Source organism: Indicator indicator, chromosome Z (assembly GCF_027791375.1).
Source record: "Indicator indicator isolate 239-I01 chromosome Z, UM_Iind_1.1, whole genome shotgun sequence".
Taxonomy (NCBI): Eukaryota; Metazoa; Chordata; class Aves; order Piciformes; family Indicatoridae; genus Indicator; species Indicator indicator.
In genome coordinates this window covers 74,785,525-74,801,090 of record NC_072053.1, presented here as the reverse complement: position 1 = coordinate 74,801,090, position 15,566 = coordinate 74,785,525, and the positions used below count along the sequence as shown (strand labels likewise).

At 40.0% G+C, this 15,566-nt stretch overlaps 1 protein-coding gene across 1 annotated transcript in view; it reads left to right on the top strand.

Annotated features, from left to right (window-relative positions):
• Nucleotides 1–15,566, top strand: part of PALM2AKAP2 (PALM2 and AKAP2 fusion) — a 232,959-nt gene that overhangs the window by 111,080 nt on the left and 106,313 nt on the right. Inside the window, exon 9 of the mRNA XM_054397627.1 lies at nt 8,869–8,951. Coding sequence (XP_054253602.1) covers nt 8,869–8,951 — 83 coding nt within the window. The remainder of the gene's footprint in view (nt 1–8,868; nt 8,952–15,566) is intronic.

The window sequence follows — 15,566 nt, the reverse complement described above, 5'->3', positions numbered from 1 at the left end:
GCTCAAACTTTCGTGCAGCTTGCACAGGTGGACTGCTTCATCAGACAGGGAAACCTATCACATCACAGGACTGCCTTGCACATGAGTTCCGTTCCAACAGGTAATGAGGGTGCTATAAGCTAAAACCATAAGTCTCAAAAAGCTTGAATGCAAGAATAGCTACCAAAGGAGAATCACAAGTCATAGCTGTTCTTTGAAGCACTGTGGAATGCAAGTGCTTGAAGACATTTGTTGCCTCAGGAATGTTTTTGATATCAAATTTAGACAACGCATGGGACAAATAAACAGCTGAGAGAGAACAAGTAGAACTGCGCTGATAATTTCCACAAGTCTGCAGAAGTCAATCAGCATTTTCTTATTGACTTTGGATTGTGCAGTATTTGTTTGTTCTAGCCTTGAAGAGCTATGTTTAGCATACCACAGACACAAGAGTCAGACCTTTTGCATTTTATTAGCAGGGTATGCTTTAAGGAGCACATGTTGTGACTTAAAAGAACTGAGAGAGGACAAAGTTAAGATCCTGCCCCACTGAGGAGATATGGCTGGTCTGTGCTCATTTAGGAAGTACAAAGGGAAAGCACTTCTTTAATCTCCCATCATGTTTATTAATCTGGAGATTTAGTGGGGCTGCTAGGCAGAATCTGGGGTTTCTGTTTCAGGATGCTATCTTTACATGAGTCCCTGAAGTGTGAGACAGTCTGGAAGGTTATATGCAGTTAAGTCATCTGTGTGAAGCATGATTCAAAAGGCACTCATGAAATGTAGCTTGTTATACTTCTCATAATGCCCTAAATATTTGCTGGAAGTTGATGGATGTGTCCTCATTTGACACTAAACACTAACTTATGATTGTTCTTTTAATACTAAACATTTTAGGTGCAAAATATCTTCCAAAATCATGACACTATTTTGTTTTTCCTTTGGGCTTTTGCTTTCAGAGCACTTGAGCTTTTCCTCTACAAGAGAGCCAAGCAACGCTTTATTGAACTTAGCCAAGCATATGGCATGGATAAGAAAACAGCAATGGTGTTTTGCCTCTTTCGAATGTTGTGGCTAGGAAATTAAACATTTCACTACCTATTTTAATTCTGGGGAGGTGATATGTGAATAGCTGAGGAGGATATACCGTATCTGGATATTATGGTTGGCCATCAGTTTGCTTTTTTTGGAAAACAATGAGTACTTTGAAATGCAAACACTATAATTTTTCCTAATTATATGCCATTTTTCTAAGATTGCCAACCTTATCCACAGAAGCCAGAGGCTGATGCATCTTCTCTAATTGAGTGGTAACTTATTCTATAAGTACTCCTTCTGAATGACTGATTACCATGCAGCACAGCTAAGTTTAGTTGAAGACAGGTGTCTTCATTCTTAAACACATGGATCTTACCTCTGATGTCCTTTTGTCAGAAGCCAGGTTATATTAACCTCTCATCAAGCAGTGATTTTGACTGTACAACTACTAGCCCTGTCCAGTGTTCTGGATCTCTTCTTGCAGATAGAGATCTACTCTGAACTTCAGGGAAACCAAACATATGGCCTGAAATGGTCCACCCTCCTGCATTGCGCAGCTTTACAGCAGTGTCTGGCTTGTGCCATGATACAGCTGGTTCACTTGCACCTTTCAGCTCTCTTGTGCCTGTCTAGAGAAGAGCAAGATTTAACTCTGACATTGCAGAATGTAGAGAATTTGCACTGTTGCTACCACAACAGAAGACAGTGATGAGGCGTTCATTAATATCATCTTCTGTCAAGTAAAACTGGCAGGTTTAGCTTTACAATAAAGTGCTGATACAAATTTATCTGATAGAAAAATTGCACATTTCTTCAAAGCAGCTGTCAGTACAATCTTAACTCAAAAGTAAGCAAGACTGAAGGTCAGCTGTTAGACCAGACAGTCTGGGTTGGGTCTGCCTCATTGCAGTCTGGCCCTCAACAGCCTCAATCTAATCAGGTAGCCAAGCCCACTCTCAATGTACTCAGTAGTCTTGCTGTTCTCTTGTCAAGAAAATAAATACTTTTTTCATGATCTTATATAGTAAAACTTCCTTGGTTTACATGTTTAACTCTTGGGTTCACTGTGAATGTCTTGAAATACAGCTTTTTTTTTTTTTAGCATCATGGAAGGAGGCTTCTCAGAATAAACTATACATGTATACTCTTAAATTCACTGGATGGATGTGTGCATTTCAAATGTTTCTGTCACTCCTTCAGTGAGTCTGCCATTTTTATCAGACCACCAAATGCAAAACAGATCCAAAATGCCACCCCTGGAAGAGACCAGGAGGTGTGAGAGGAAAATTGACCATGATAGGTCTTGTAATATGCACTCTACTACCTGCAGCTAAATGTCAGCACAGTATGATTGTCTCTCTTCCTCCACATTAATGCAAACTGACACATGTAAGGATTTACCCTGTTAAGCCAGACTGTTTGCTCACCACAGGGAAGAGCAGAAAAGTGTAACTGGAAGAGTCACAGAATCACAGAATTAACCAGGTTGGAAAAGACCTTCGAGATCATCAACTCCAACCTGCCAACTAAAGACACAGTTTGCTGAAAAAATGGAGATTGCTTTCCTCCCATCCCTACCAAGTGCAGTGTAAAGGCAAGACCATTTACTTCAGCAGTAGAATTCTCTAATGGGGAATGTCCTGCACCCTGATAAAAGTCACTGAAAAAGAAATTGGGTCTAACTGGATACATACAGCTTTTGACTGCTGGAGATCCAACATATATGCACATATATCCATCATATATGCACATAGCACTCCCATCTGTTTTTACATGCAGATGCAGGTCTAATTCCAGGTAACAGGAGTCATAAAAGTAGTGTGGGCAAGATTAGTGTGATGAAGACAGGAGATAAGCTATCTCACTTTGCAGGTAAGGAAATTGGACAGAGCTCTTGCAGTCCTCTCTGTTATCTCTGCTGGGAGGGTTATAAGTCCATCTTTGTGGAATTCACACTCATGCATTTCTCAGGGGAAAGAAATCCTCTAAGCAGTGGAATGAGGTGAGCACCACAAGCTATTTGTCTCTCTTATGGCATTATAGACATGCACTTTCAGCACTGCTTGTGTAACTGATGGATTTTCTTTCTCCTAGTAGAAAATGGCTATTGGAAGCAGGCAATCTTTTTGCTATCTTCTGCTCTCTTTCTTTTCTGTCTTGATTAAAAAGAATTTATGTGAATAACTTGTGCTTCCCTTCTTTATATTGTTCAAGGAGTTCTCTGCTATTTATAAACCCTTGTGCAAGGCTATGAATTCACTGTTTGGCTGCACTGCTGCCGCATACAGAAACTAATTCTAGGCAAAGCTCTTTTGATGAGAGAATACCACACTTTTTACCTGAGATTTACGAATATGAAAATATGCTCCAAGGCAAATTATTACAAGTAAGAGAAACAAAAATCACAGTTTTTCCCTTCCTCATGCCTCACAGTTCTTGTCAGAATTTTAGTTTATTTCCTTCAGACATTTTTGGTTGGGTTTTTTTGTGTGTGCATGTGCCCAAATACTTCAATGTTTCTCAATTTCACCATAAGGTGTTAACTGAGAACAAGATTGCTAAAACTGAGAACAATTTTCTAAGCTACACTGTAATCTCATTCTCTTAGAATAGCTTTAATCTTAGGGCTGGTCTATACTTAGGGTTTCATTGCAAAATACATGTAGATTACATTTCTGAGGGCTTTTTACTTAATTCATAGCAGAAATCACAGAATCATAGAATCACCTGGTTGGAAAAGACCAACCATAATCTACCATTTCCCAGCACACAACTGTTAAGACCATGTCCCTAAGCACCTCATCCAAATGTCTTTTAAACAGCACCACAAACGGTGAACTTCATGACACATTTGCAGCTGCTTTATGCTACTACAGCTCATTATTGAAAGGGTTTTGCCTGCAGAATTAAATATGCAAGAAAATGCATGCACAATCTGAACCAACACTAGTTCATCACTGCTGGTCACCAGAAATTATGCTAATGTGTAGAAATTTCCCATTAAAACAAGTTAGGGACAAAGTTTGAAAGTGATGTTGCATGACTTTGTAGTGAATGTCTGAAGATATAGCTGTTGTCCCAAGCTGCCATCAGTTCCCACACAACTGAGGCAGGCAAAAGCTGTGTCAAGTATTGCTAGCCTGGGCATCAGGCATCACTCATGAAAGCCTGACTGAGCTGAAGAGAGCTAATACATCTCAGTGATGGAAATCAGCAATGGCATTAACTACTCCACTTGCAACAACCAGCAAAAGTCTGTTTTGGTGTTTCTCAGAATGGTTCCAGACTACAGCTGCAACTAAAACATGCAGACTGGAAACTTAACATTCTCAGTACAGATGCACCACAGTGCTTCTGGCATGGTCGAATCCAGTCAGTACCCTCTGAGGAATGGTGCTCCACTTTCATTGGGCATAAGTCAGTGTTACTTTCATCCTGCTAGTCCTATACAGAGGGTTTTTCCTTGGTTTGTATTTAAGTCCAAAATATATCACAATGTGAAAACTGGAAAAAGAAAACCAAAACAAACAAAACCCCACTTTTAGAATAGAAAAGCAAGATCAGCAAAAGAGAGTTGTGCCATTAGCTCTATGCAGTGAATGACACTGCAATCAAATGCAGAAAAACAGATTAAATGAGCTAGCACTCTTAAAACAATTGCTGTCAGAGAGACAAATCACAAGAGAAGTGTCATCTACAGTACTCTCTGTAATGGTATTTCTAAGATTGAATATTTTGTGAAAGCTGAGTGTAAAATATTTTCTTAACTCTTAGAGGTGAGCACTCAAAGCATGGTTAAAAGAGCAAGAATATTTTCTTACTATTGTTTTGAAATACAACAATGCCTAAACATAGCATATATTAAAAGTAGTGCAAAAACCAGATAGATGATTTTATTCACCACTTAAGCTATGGGTTTGTCTTCATGCTGATATGTGCTCTCTCCCAGTCTGAATTTCATGCAGCCACCAACCCATGTAGTAGTTCAACAAATAAACATGTCAGCACTATTGCTGAAATGTCTTTTTTTCCCTTGCTCTCTCTCTTCCCCCCACCTCCCCTCTCTCTCTCCTTCTTTGAGGCTTTCTTTTTCTGAGCTACATTTCACAGGAATAATCGGTGGCAAACTTTGTAGTTTAACATGGCATCTGTCTACTCGCTTAGCTGGGTAATGCCAAAAGAGTAACACAAGGACATAGTTTGGCTTCCATTTTTAATGACGAGTCACAGGTAACTGAAAGAAAGCATTCTAACAAATGGCAGAAATCACTGCGGTTCAAGACAAGTGAAAATAGTTACTCTAATAAATTTCCTCCTGGGTCTGTTTAAAACTAAATGAGCCAGTTTAGTGATGGTCCAGGATTTATGTGGTTGGAGCTGGCATGATTCCTTCCCCTCTGACAACGTCCGGTGAGCAACAGACTGGCTGGTAGATCTGAGATGGCAGGACCCTCCAGCAGGCAGAGAGTGCCAGATTGGGAGCAGTATCATGTCCTTCTGGTGCAATCTGCCTTGGCTCTGAAAAGGACTAAAAGTGCTCCCACAAACACTGTTTCAGTGGAAGAGGATAATAAATCTTAAACTGCTCCAGCTGCTGTGCAAACAAACGTTTGACTATGCCCTAACTTTTCATAGCAGATATAAATGACTGTTGAGTGAGACTTGAAGAGGGCTTGGTTTAGTACAATTCAGTCACTGCAGGAGTTTTTCCTGGTGAATATCCATAAGTTCTTTCCCTGCCTTTTCCTTTGAGGAGACAAATCTTTGCCCTAAAGATGTTCACCAGCTGAGCTCCTTGTGATACAACCTGCCCCTTAACTACACTGGTTTCTTTTGCAAGAGGATGTAGACTGACAGGTTTCAGATGGATCCAACCTACCCCAGTGTTAATGGCTGAGTGGAACAGGTCTTGGAGTTGTTTTGGACTTTAGCTTAAAAACACAAGGAGTCTATATGCTGAAAACACAGATCATTCTGTTAATAAATAACACAACTAAGAACCTGTGTCTGTGGTTTCTGGGTAATTGTTGCATTTGTGAAGCATTTTTTAAGGGAGATGTAGGCCCCTGTAGAAAGTTCACATACTTCAGTATCTGAATTATACCTTAATATTTCCTTTCTTCATCCCAGACCTATAGAAGTAGAACACAAACCCAAAAGGGTTGACAGAATGAGATGGATGGAGCAAACCTCTTTGACATGAATCTACTGGCCCAGGTCACTGCTAACCATCTTAGAGGTGCTTCCCCCATGGTCACAGTATTTACCATGAAGAACTGTGATTCAAGTATGAACTGCTAAGTTCCCCTTGTTTGTTATGAGTGATGAGTAGGTGTGCACATCAGTTTTCCAGATACCTCATAAGTACCTCTACTTTTCATCCATATTCTGCACTTTTGCTCTCAACTACATCACTAGGATGTGAACATCTGTCTCTTTCACTTCAACTTCATCCTTCCTTTCCTGACGACCTCTGTTCCTTTCTCTCTTGGCTGATGTTAGTGAGCTGAGAGCCCAAATTTCTTCTTATTGTCTGCACTTTGATTTCTCTCCCAAGTCTGCATGGATATGTCTCTTAAGGAAAGAGACTGTTAGCTCAGCTTCATTGTTGTATTGTCTGATCTTCTTTATTGTTAAACTGCTGTCATCCATCAAACCCTATTCACAGTTGACATCAAGAGCAAGTAAAAGGAAACAAATAAGTCAGCACAGTGCTACACAGAACTGGAGCTAGCATGCACAGAGATGGATGAAAAGCCACTGAGCCTCAATAGTGCTGATGGAGCCATCCTGCAGCTGTTCTGGTTGAGTTACTTCATCACTGCTGCAGATGATGATCGATGTAAAACTTTAGCTGTGCTAATGGCAGCATGAACTGGTACTATGTACAGCCTTTACAAAATGTCCATGGATGTGAACATGCTTGGGATTTTTTCCACATCCAGTTGTGATTAGGAAGTTGCCACATCCTTCTGCTCTCTCCCCATCAAGTCAGAATTCTATGATGCAGTAGACACAGCCTGTCACCAAATAGTGTGCAGGTGAAGTCTACTCACAGGCTTATGGTATTTACATGTTTGTGAGACTTTGGGGGAAATATATCCTTTTTCTTCTAATTTCTAGGCCTTGGACTTTCATGGTCTTTTTTTTTTCTAGTTAAGTACACATATTACTGCTGTGATGATCTCTTCTTAACCCTTCATGAGTTGTCACATCAATGGGGAACATCACTTAGAGGTGGACAGCTTAGGTCAATACTAGCAGAGCTGTGCTAGTTGTGACAAGGGTGTGAAATTAGACAATTCTTATCTCCATTTAGCATCCTAGTCACTAGATTGTCCTTTCTTGGTAGGCATAGGCTGCATATACATAAGCACTTTGAAAGAGAACAGTAGTGAACTCATTCCTCTTTACTCAACCACATTTGCCACTGGTTCAGATGTGGAGTAACTCATACGATGCGAGTCCTTTTGAAGAAAAGCAAACTAGAAACTCTTCTGCAGGGTCACAGGATATACTTTTCAAACCCTGGTGGAAGCACAAATATTCAGATCAAGTATTATTCCTTCTAACACTGGTAACAATGTGCCCAGGGAATCAGACTAAATCTAGTCTGACATGAAATCCTGGATATACTTACAAAATAGATCTAGAGATGTCAGCACCAACTGCTCCCATCCTCTGATCCACTCCTACTACACAACTACTTGCTAATGCTAATGCAAGCAGAGGCATTCATACAAGGAAAACATGATGAAGACTTTGCACTTCCAAATACACTGCAGAAAAAAAAGACACATGGAGGCCTGAGTATGAAGAGATGCTGTAGGGAAATGCTGAAAAAGGGCACACAGCTCTGTTTTACATCTCTGTTTGAATAGCAGGAGAACATGTATGCATCAGCAAGACAGAGGTCCAATGTGCTAAATGCTCTGCAGACGTATAACAAGGAAGGTCCTTTTGGCCTGAGATTATAACAAATAAAGCTATCAAAGTGAGGTGGAAATAAAGGGGAGGAAAAACCTGCAGAAAAAAAATCAGGACAGAATAAGCTTGGTTACTTTTCTTTAGCACTGCTTCCAAAGCAGCAATGCTCTAGGTGAACCCTAGCAGAGAACAATGCAAAGGTGGGATCAGTTCTGTGGTAAAGCCACAGGATCTGGCTTTGTGGACTTCTCCAGAGTGGTGAGACCACAAAAAAGAAAAATGGCTCCCAATTTCATCATTCTACACTTCCACTGGTTTTAATGCAGGCTTTAAACCTTGCTGGGGTCTCCCTATTGACTCTGTGTACTACATGGATATCGTAGATGAGCATGTGGGAAGAGAAGGGGTTAGGGCCAAAGAAGCTGTGCTGGAAAAAGTTAAAATACCCTACAGGATTCTGGCATTTAAGTTGTACATACACTATCTGAGGCTCTCAAAAAGCAGGAAAAACCACCAGTCAACATTGTTGGAAAGAAACATATAGGTGTGTAGTAAGCACTTCCGTGTATCCATAGTTAGACCACAGCTCAACCTATCTGGGACTAGGGCACGACCAGACCCACCAGCACTGGGCACCACCCCAGAGACAAGAGATGGCTGCTGCAGGGGATAAAAATTAATATATCCTTCCACAGCCACTGCATGCTGTGGCAACCCACTAAGCATTCACTGCATTTTCTCCCAGAGGTGATCTCCACAGCAGGCAAAGATATCTTTCAGTCATTGTTTTTTGTACTCTTTCTGATGATGAGATACTAGGCCGGCAACAGAGTGTGGCTGGTAGAAATGGATTCAAGCAAAGCAAAGCAACCTCTTATCCTTGCTTATTCTCCCATGGGCAATAAAATGTCTTTGGTTTTGTAGGCACAGGAGAATTGGATGTGCTGCCAAGGAACCCACTAGGACCATGCTTCTGTGAAAGTCCTGAAGCTGAGGAGGGTGCAGGGGTAAGTCTCCTCCCACTGCGTCCTTGTGGTAAGTGCAAGGATCCTGTGCTGTGCTCCAACACAATGCTTGATGGCAACCTGTGGTCGTGGAATGGGTCATGTCTTCAGCTGTGAGGAGGTCACCAGGAAGTAGTTTGCATTGCAGATCCCTTGGAGTAAACTGCATTTGCTTGACTACTGCAGGGTCTCTTCCTAAATCTCTAAAAGTCTGGTCCTGCAGCTGAGATTAGGAGAATCTTCAACAAAAATGCGTCTCTTGGGAGCTCCTGTTCAATAATCCTGACATCTCACTGCAAGATGGTGTCAAACCAATGCTCAATCCTTCCTCACCCACACCATGATTCAGTACCTTGCACTGTTTCCCTTGCACCCTCTTGGACCCCCCCTGCAGTTGCCATTACCCCACCTCCTTTCATCTGCTGGAAACCCATGCACAGGCAGCTCATCAGCTTGAGGCCAAGTGTCTGAGGAGTGTTGCCCTCACCTGGCAGCCTGATGAGGTTTCTGTGGTGCACAGAAACACAGTTTCTCTGGAAAAGGCATGATGTGGATGTTCCTTTGTCATTCTCGTTGGGATCGCGTGCAGCTGTGTTTTCAAGAGCTGTAAATGAATTTGTCTGTAAGATGTTGGGAGCAGAAAGGGAGTGAATGGGCAGTGAATTCCTGCAGACCTAACACATTCATCTCCAGGGCTGCTGACACTGCTAAGTGTGAAGCACATATATCTAACAGCAAAAAAGTGCATATTAAAAATTTAAAGCTTCTCCCACAACTTCCATTATTTTTAAATAATTTTTAAATAAAAATATAGACTTGGATATACACAGCCCATATTAATACCTAAATTTACTTTAATCTTTCACATGTCTTTTAAATTAAATTAAAATAATAATCAAGGCTGTTAAAATGGTTCAAATGAAACTGATGAAGTGGATTTCAGACTTCTACTATAAAAGCAGAGAAGTTTTGTCTTAACTTACAGTTGGTTAAATATAGCCCACTAACTCTTTCATTTAAAGAAGCATTTAAAGATGTATATGAAGCAAGTTTGTATCTTATTCTGGTCTATGAGTAAAATTTGGTGTAGGAAGAGCAGCTAGCTCGAAGATCTTAAAGACTGTGGTGAATAATCAGCTAAAGACTGTAAATGCAAAACATGTTTTCAAAACCTTGCCTTAAAATCTTCTAATCATATTTATTAGTTTCATTCACCATTACAAAAAAAAATCTCAAAATTCAAGTTTCCCACAGTTTTAAAGTGCTAATAAATCCCAGAGAGGGTTGGACCAATCTGATGTTTAAAACAAAACAAGCAGGAAAAAAAAAAAAGTCCCAGATCTGCTGATAAACAAGAAGTATGAATCTGATTAAATGTTGTTAATAATTTAGAATAGACAATATAGCACAGAATTTCATATCCTTGGCAGCAAATCAACACATTCTCAGGGGTATCAGTCTGTGAGAATCCATCTTTCTTTAGGCAAATGCCTCACAACACAAGCAACGAAAGTAAGGTTTGAACTGATAATGCAAAGCTGTCAAAATGCAATTTTCATATTATAGTTAAATCAGATATTTAAATAGTTTTAGGACATGGACTTGCAAAGGCATTCCCAGACATTCCCATCAGTGCTCTGCTTAGTGTAGTATTGCTTAGTGGCAGCTCATATATCTCAAGCAAGACTTGTAGCACTGCTGGGAAAGCTCTGAGCTAGAGTTTAATCAGTCCTGAATTTTCTCTGCCTTGAGCTAAGGTCATACTTAAAGGAAGAAGGGGGAAAAAAGGGTTCAATGACTGTGGAATGTAATTTGTTTTAATAACACAGTACTTCCAGTTCTTGGGAGTGCAGCATCATGCAGAACAAAATCTGACTTAGCGTCGTTTTGTCCTTGGTTTTGTAAAACAGGTCTTGTTTTTTTAATAACGACCCCCTGCTGAAGGAGGAGGTTTAATTGTAGAACTCTGTAAGAGGGAGGCTGACTCAGTGCTGCCACTGACGCAGTGGTGAGCAGAATCAGCAAAACACTAGCACAGGAAAGTCAATAAAGTCCATGACAATATTTTTACCAGCATGGAAGGAAATTAATTTTGTCATAGCAAATGATGAAGCACTGGAATTTTCTTTAATACTTGCTATCAATTTGTGGAAGGCTTAGATGCCTGGTGTTTGAGGTGAAGGCTATACGGAGCAGCTGAATATAAACTCCTGAATTTGCATTTGCTCGGAGAAAACAGACCCAAGATCAGTTGTTCTTTCTATCACTAAAGTCAAAGGGGCAATGTTATTTTTATATAAGGAAATGATTGATTTTAGGTTAACTGTTGAATGAATCTACAATCTACTTTTTGATAATACCAAGAGAAAGTAGAAACCAGGGAATAGAAATGACATACCTCTGTTATATCCAACAACTTACTCCAAGTAGAAAATGGAAAATGTTCTCTTCAACAAACAAGCTGCTTTTGACTGCATACTTCAAGTCAATAGTAATTTCAATAAGAGAGAGAAAACTCTTATATCTAATGCGTAATGACATTCATGACCACTGAAGACACAGATCAGTAAACAGGTATTACACTTCATTCTCATCATGAAGCAAAATAATACTTTCTCTTGCAAGAAAGAAAAAACATGTTTTTCCCAAAGAGGCACTCCATGTACTGTGCTCAGAACTAGCCAAGCTGGACCTATTGTTGAACAAGCCAAAGCTTATGAATGATCTCAGAGGTTTTTTTGCTTTTCTTCCTTCTTTTCTAACTACCAAAATTCTGCTTCTTCACTGTTGCTTTTAAAACACATCCTGTTATGCCTACAGCTCTTCTCTGGAGTGCAGGTTCAGAATACCATGTACTCTATTGCTGAGCCTCTCTTGCAGTTTTTGCTCAAAAAGGAGAATGTATTCGTGTGTGGGAGTAGCATAAACTGCAGCTGTTTTTCTTTACTTTTCATCCATCATTACTGCTGACTGCTAAGAAGGAAGAAGATGTATGTATATGCCATTTGGTTTCTCTGCAGCACTGCTGTACAGGAGGTTGGGAGATGGTCTTTGTGAACAACTCCTAAAGAACCATCAGAAAGCTGAAAGAATGTTTTGTAGTGAAAAGGATGCTGCTGTTTTGCTGGAAGTGAATTTGCCTGATCTAGTGTGAGGTGTCCCTGCCCATGGCAGAGGGGTTGGAACTAGATGATCCTTGAGGTCCCTTCCAACCCTGACTGATTCTATGATTCTATCCAAGGTATAGAACTTCAATTTGCTCTTTCACTGGTTTTGTGAAAGCTTTTATCATCAAAGAACCTAAGTAAGTCAAAGAAATTCTGGAAAGATTAATTAATTTCACTGAATAGTTGCTTAAAACAAAACAAAAAGATCCGAAGAGATCTGGGCTGCAGCCCCTGGCCTTCATCCTTACTCAGCTGCCATTAATGAGCAGTGGATTTACAGATAACTGAAAATGTTGGAGGTTTTGATAAACTGCTTTGGAGCAGTTTAAAAGGGAGATGATCTTTTTTCACAGTGTGAAGAAGTGCTTGAGGCCAGACAGCAAAAATTCCAGGTCACCATTCAAAGTGTAAGCCTATGTGGCCTCACATCAACTCCTCCCTAACTTGGAGGAAGTTTAGGACGTATTGTGCTGCCACACCAGCCATGGAGCAGTGTTGCTGAAATTCAGAGACAGTAAAAATCCAAGGTAAAGTACAAACCAGGTTTTTTTACAAACAATTTCAGAAGTAAAATAGTTGTTTTTTTTTCTCCTGCAGCTGAGGATTTCTCCAGTTGGCTCCTTCCACCTCTCTTCACTGCTTTTCTCAGGTTGTGCTCTCAATACCTGGTCCTAGCCATAGCTCACTTTATGCTGAAGTCACTGGAACTGGGATGGGTAATGGAGAGGAGAATCCATCTGAGTTATTGAACTGCATGTCACAGCACACAGCTAAGAGTTCATTTCCAATTATGGTCTCTGCTAATTCTTAAATACATCTTTATATCATGACTGTGGCAGGCGATGTTGGTCAGGGAAGACAGGGGATCATCAGTCATTCAAAACAATCAAAGCCTTTATGTTTTTACCTCTGGTATTGTAATTTTATTTCTGGGGCTCTGCATGGGAACTGTCAAAGCAAAGTAATTAGACTGTGAAGCTGTGGTGCCTGTGTAGAACATAGCCACCTGCCCTCATATCCAAAGACAAAGATGACTGCCTGCTCCAACAGCATGCCAGATACTAAAATGCACACTGGTTTCGTAGTGCAGAGCTGAATATGCATATGCATATGAATATGCAGAATACTGTGTATTTTTAATTAGCAGGTTTCTCATTACAGTTTTGTTTTGCATGATATCACTTCTGATGATTGCAAAACACAGTTAAACTAAGACACCCACTTACAAAAGGGACAGCCAGTCCCTCAGGCTGGCCACGTGTTTAGTCATTGGGCCTTATTCCCTTGATAATTCAAGAAAGGGACACACCTCTAGGAAACTGTGATAATGTGTTTGGTGAGAAAAAAGCATTTTTTGTCATGAGACAAAGATTTTCTTCTTTTTATATTATCCACTTGTCTCTGACTTTCTCAGGACCTTCAAGCAAGCTTGGACTTTTCATTCAATCATTTCTAGTGCTGCCATCCACCCTGCAGCAAATTCTGCATCCCAGTTGGAGGCATTTAACACCATTGCAATAGCGCTGCAAGGAACAAGCGTACAGCCTTGGATGTAGGAAGGGCTGGGGAGAATGTCTGGAGAAGATGGCTCAGATGCTGAAGATTTGTACTTCAGTGTGCAAAATATGTAAGATTAGACCACATTAAGAATTTGCAGGACTGCTTGTTAAGGCTGTAGCAACATAAAGGTAGAAAGGTTAGGAGTCTGGCAAGTGAGTCTTGCTGTTCTTCTATGTAGTAGGGATTCCAGTCTCTAAAGGCTGATAGGGTTCCCCATGTAGAAGTAAAAGCAAAGACAGAAGGATTTGTCTTCTCTGCAATTGTCAGTGCACACTTGTGGCAACCCTCCAGGAAAAAGTGGCACAAATGTGCCATTCTGCATTTAGTTAATGTTTGGAGCTGGAGTTAGCATGGTGTTAGCTCTGTCTGGCAGTTAAATGTACAGGATTTGAGAATACTGACTTGTTTCTAAGGCTGCTGCTTGTGAGCTGAAAGAGTTAGGAACACCTTAACATGAGCATATGAAATTTAAATAGTATTATTTTTAATAGTTACATAAATAGTTTTGTGCAATATTATTTATCAGCTTTTGATTCTCATCTTTCTCTCTTGGTTTAAAAAGTTTTGTGGAATGCTCTTTCCTGCTCAACACACTTTCTTGCACTAGACCATACTACTACCTCAGCTCTTTCAAAATCCACCTCTTTCTCCACATCTTTGTCTCAAGAGCCTTTTTTGCTATGACTGCAACCTCTTCTAATCCAGCCACCTTTCCCAGATTCTACTTCCTACATAAATCCATGCATGGTTCAAAAATACATCCTCTTTTGTCTGCTGCTTTCACTCTCTCTATCTTCCCTGTTAGATCTCCTAGCAAGATCAACCCAGGCCTCTTGAAAACCTCTGGTCATATTTTGTCTCTGCTGAAAATCCCATATTGCCATGTGGCTTAGTTTCTGACAGTTGTTCCTATTTGCTGCCACTTTTACTTCAGTCTAGTTTCTAGTGTCTCCCACAGCTGCTTATCTGCCTTGTTGGATTATCTTTCTTGAGGTGACTCTGGCCCGTTTTTCCTGCAAGGGCAAATGTCTTTGGTCCTCAACACTCAATATTGCTTAAATTATGATAACATCCAGTGACCACATAGAAATCATTAAGCTGAATGAGAACAACTTTCTAAAGAAAAGCCTATTTCTAGTTGAGGTAACCACTTCAGATGGTTATGAGCCAGAGCATAAAAAAATTTCCATCTGTCTCTCCCCCTTCAACAAACTGTTTCTGTATTATTTTTGTTTGTACATCTAGAATTAGTAGTTACCTTTACAACCAAGTCCTTGCAAATACTGTAAGTTGAATACTCAGTTAGACACACTGTGTTTGAGTGTTTATGGGTAGATATTTAAACATTTCTGCACTGTATACTTTGTGAATGGGCTACACAAACAATTATACTGACTCTAAAGACTTTATTTTTAACTGTAGAGCCTAATGTATTTAAGCTGCTGCAGAACAATAATGCTTTATTCTTTTTAGAAAACTTTATTCTTTGTCTTGTCATTTTTATTGTTCTAGTGGTAGTGAATAAAACCCTGCATCTGTTCCTCAGCAAGGACTTAATCCAAAGCTCACTAAATGCATTGGAAGAGCATGCATTGGTCTTTGGATCAAGCTCTAGCTCACAAACAAATGCTCTTTATGAGAATATGCTATTCAAGAATTATACAGAAGAGTTACAGAGTTCTTTATTTCTAAAATAATGATTGCTCTTTAAATATTTTTTGCTGTGCCTGTTTAGTTGGAGGAATAATATGCAACTGTACATAATTGTTGAAGAACTGTAGTCTGTGATTATCTTGCCCTAGCATTTTATGAAAATGTTGAATATGTAATGCTGTGGTGTGCTATATTTATATGGCTCTTCCTATGCATGCAGTAATTCAGAAAATATATA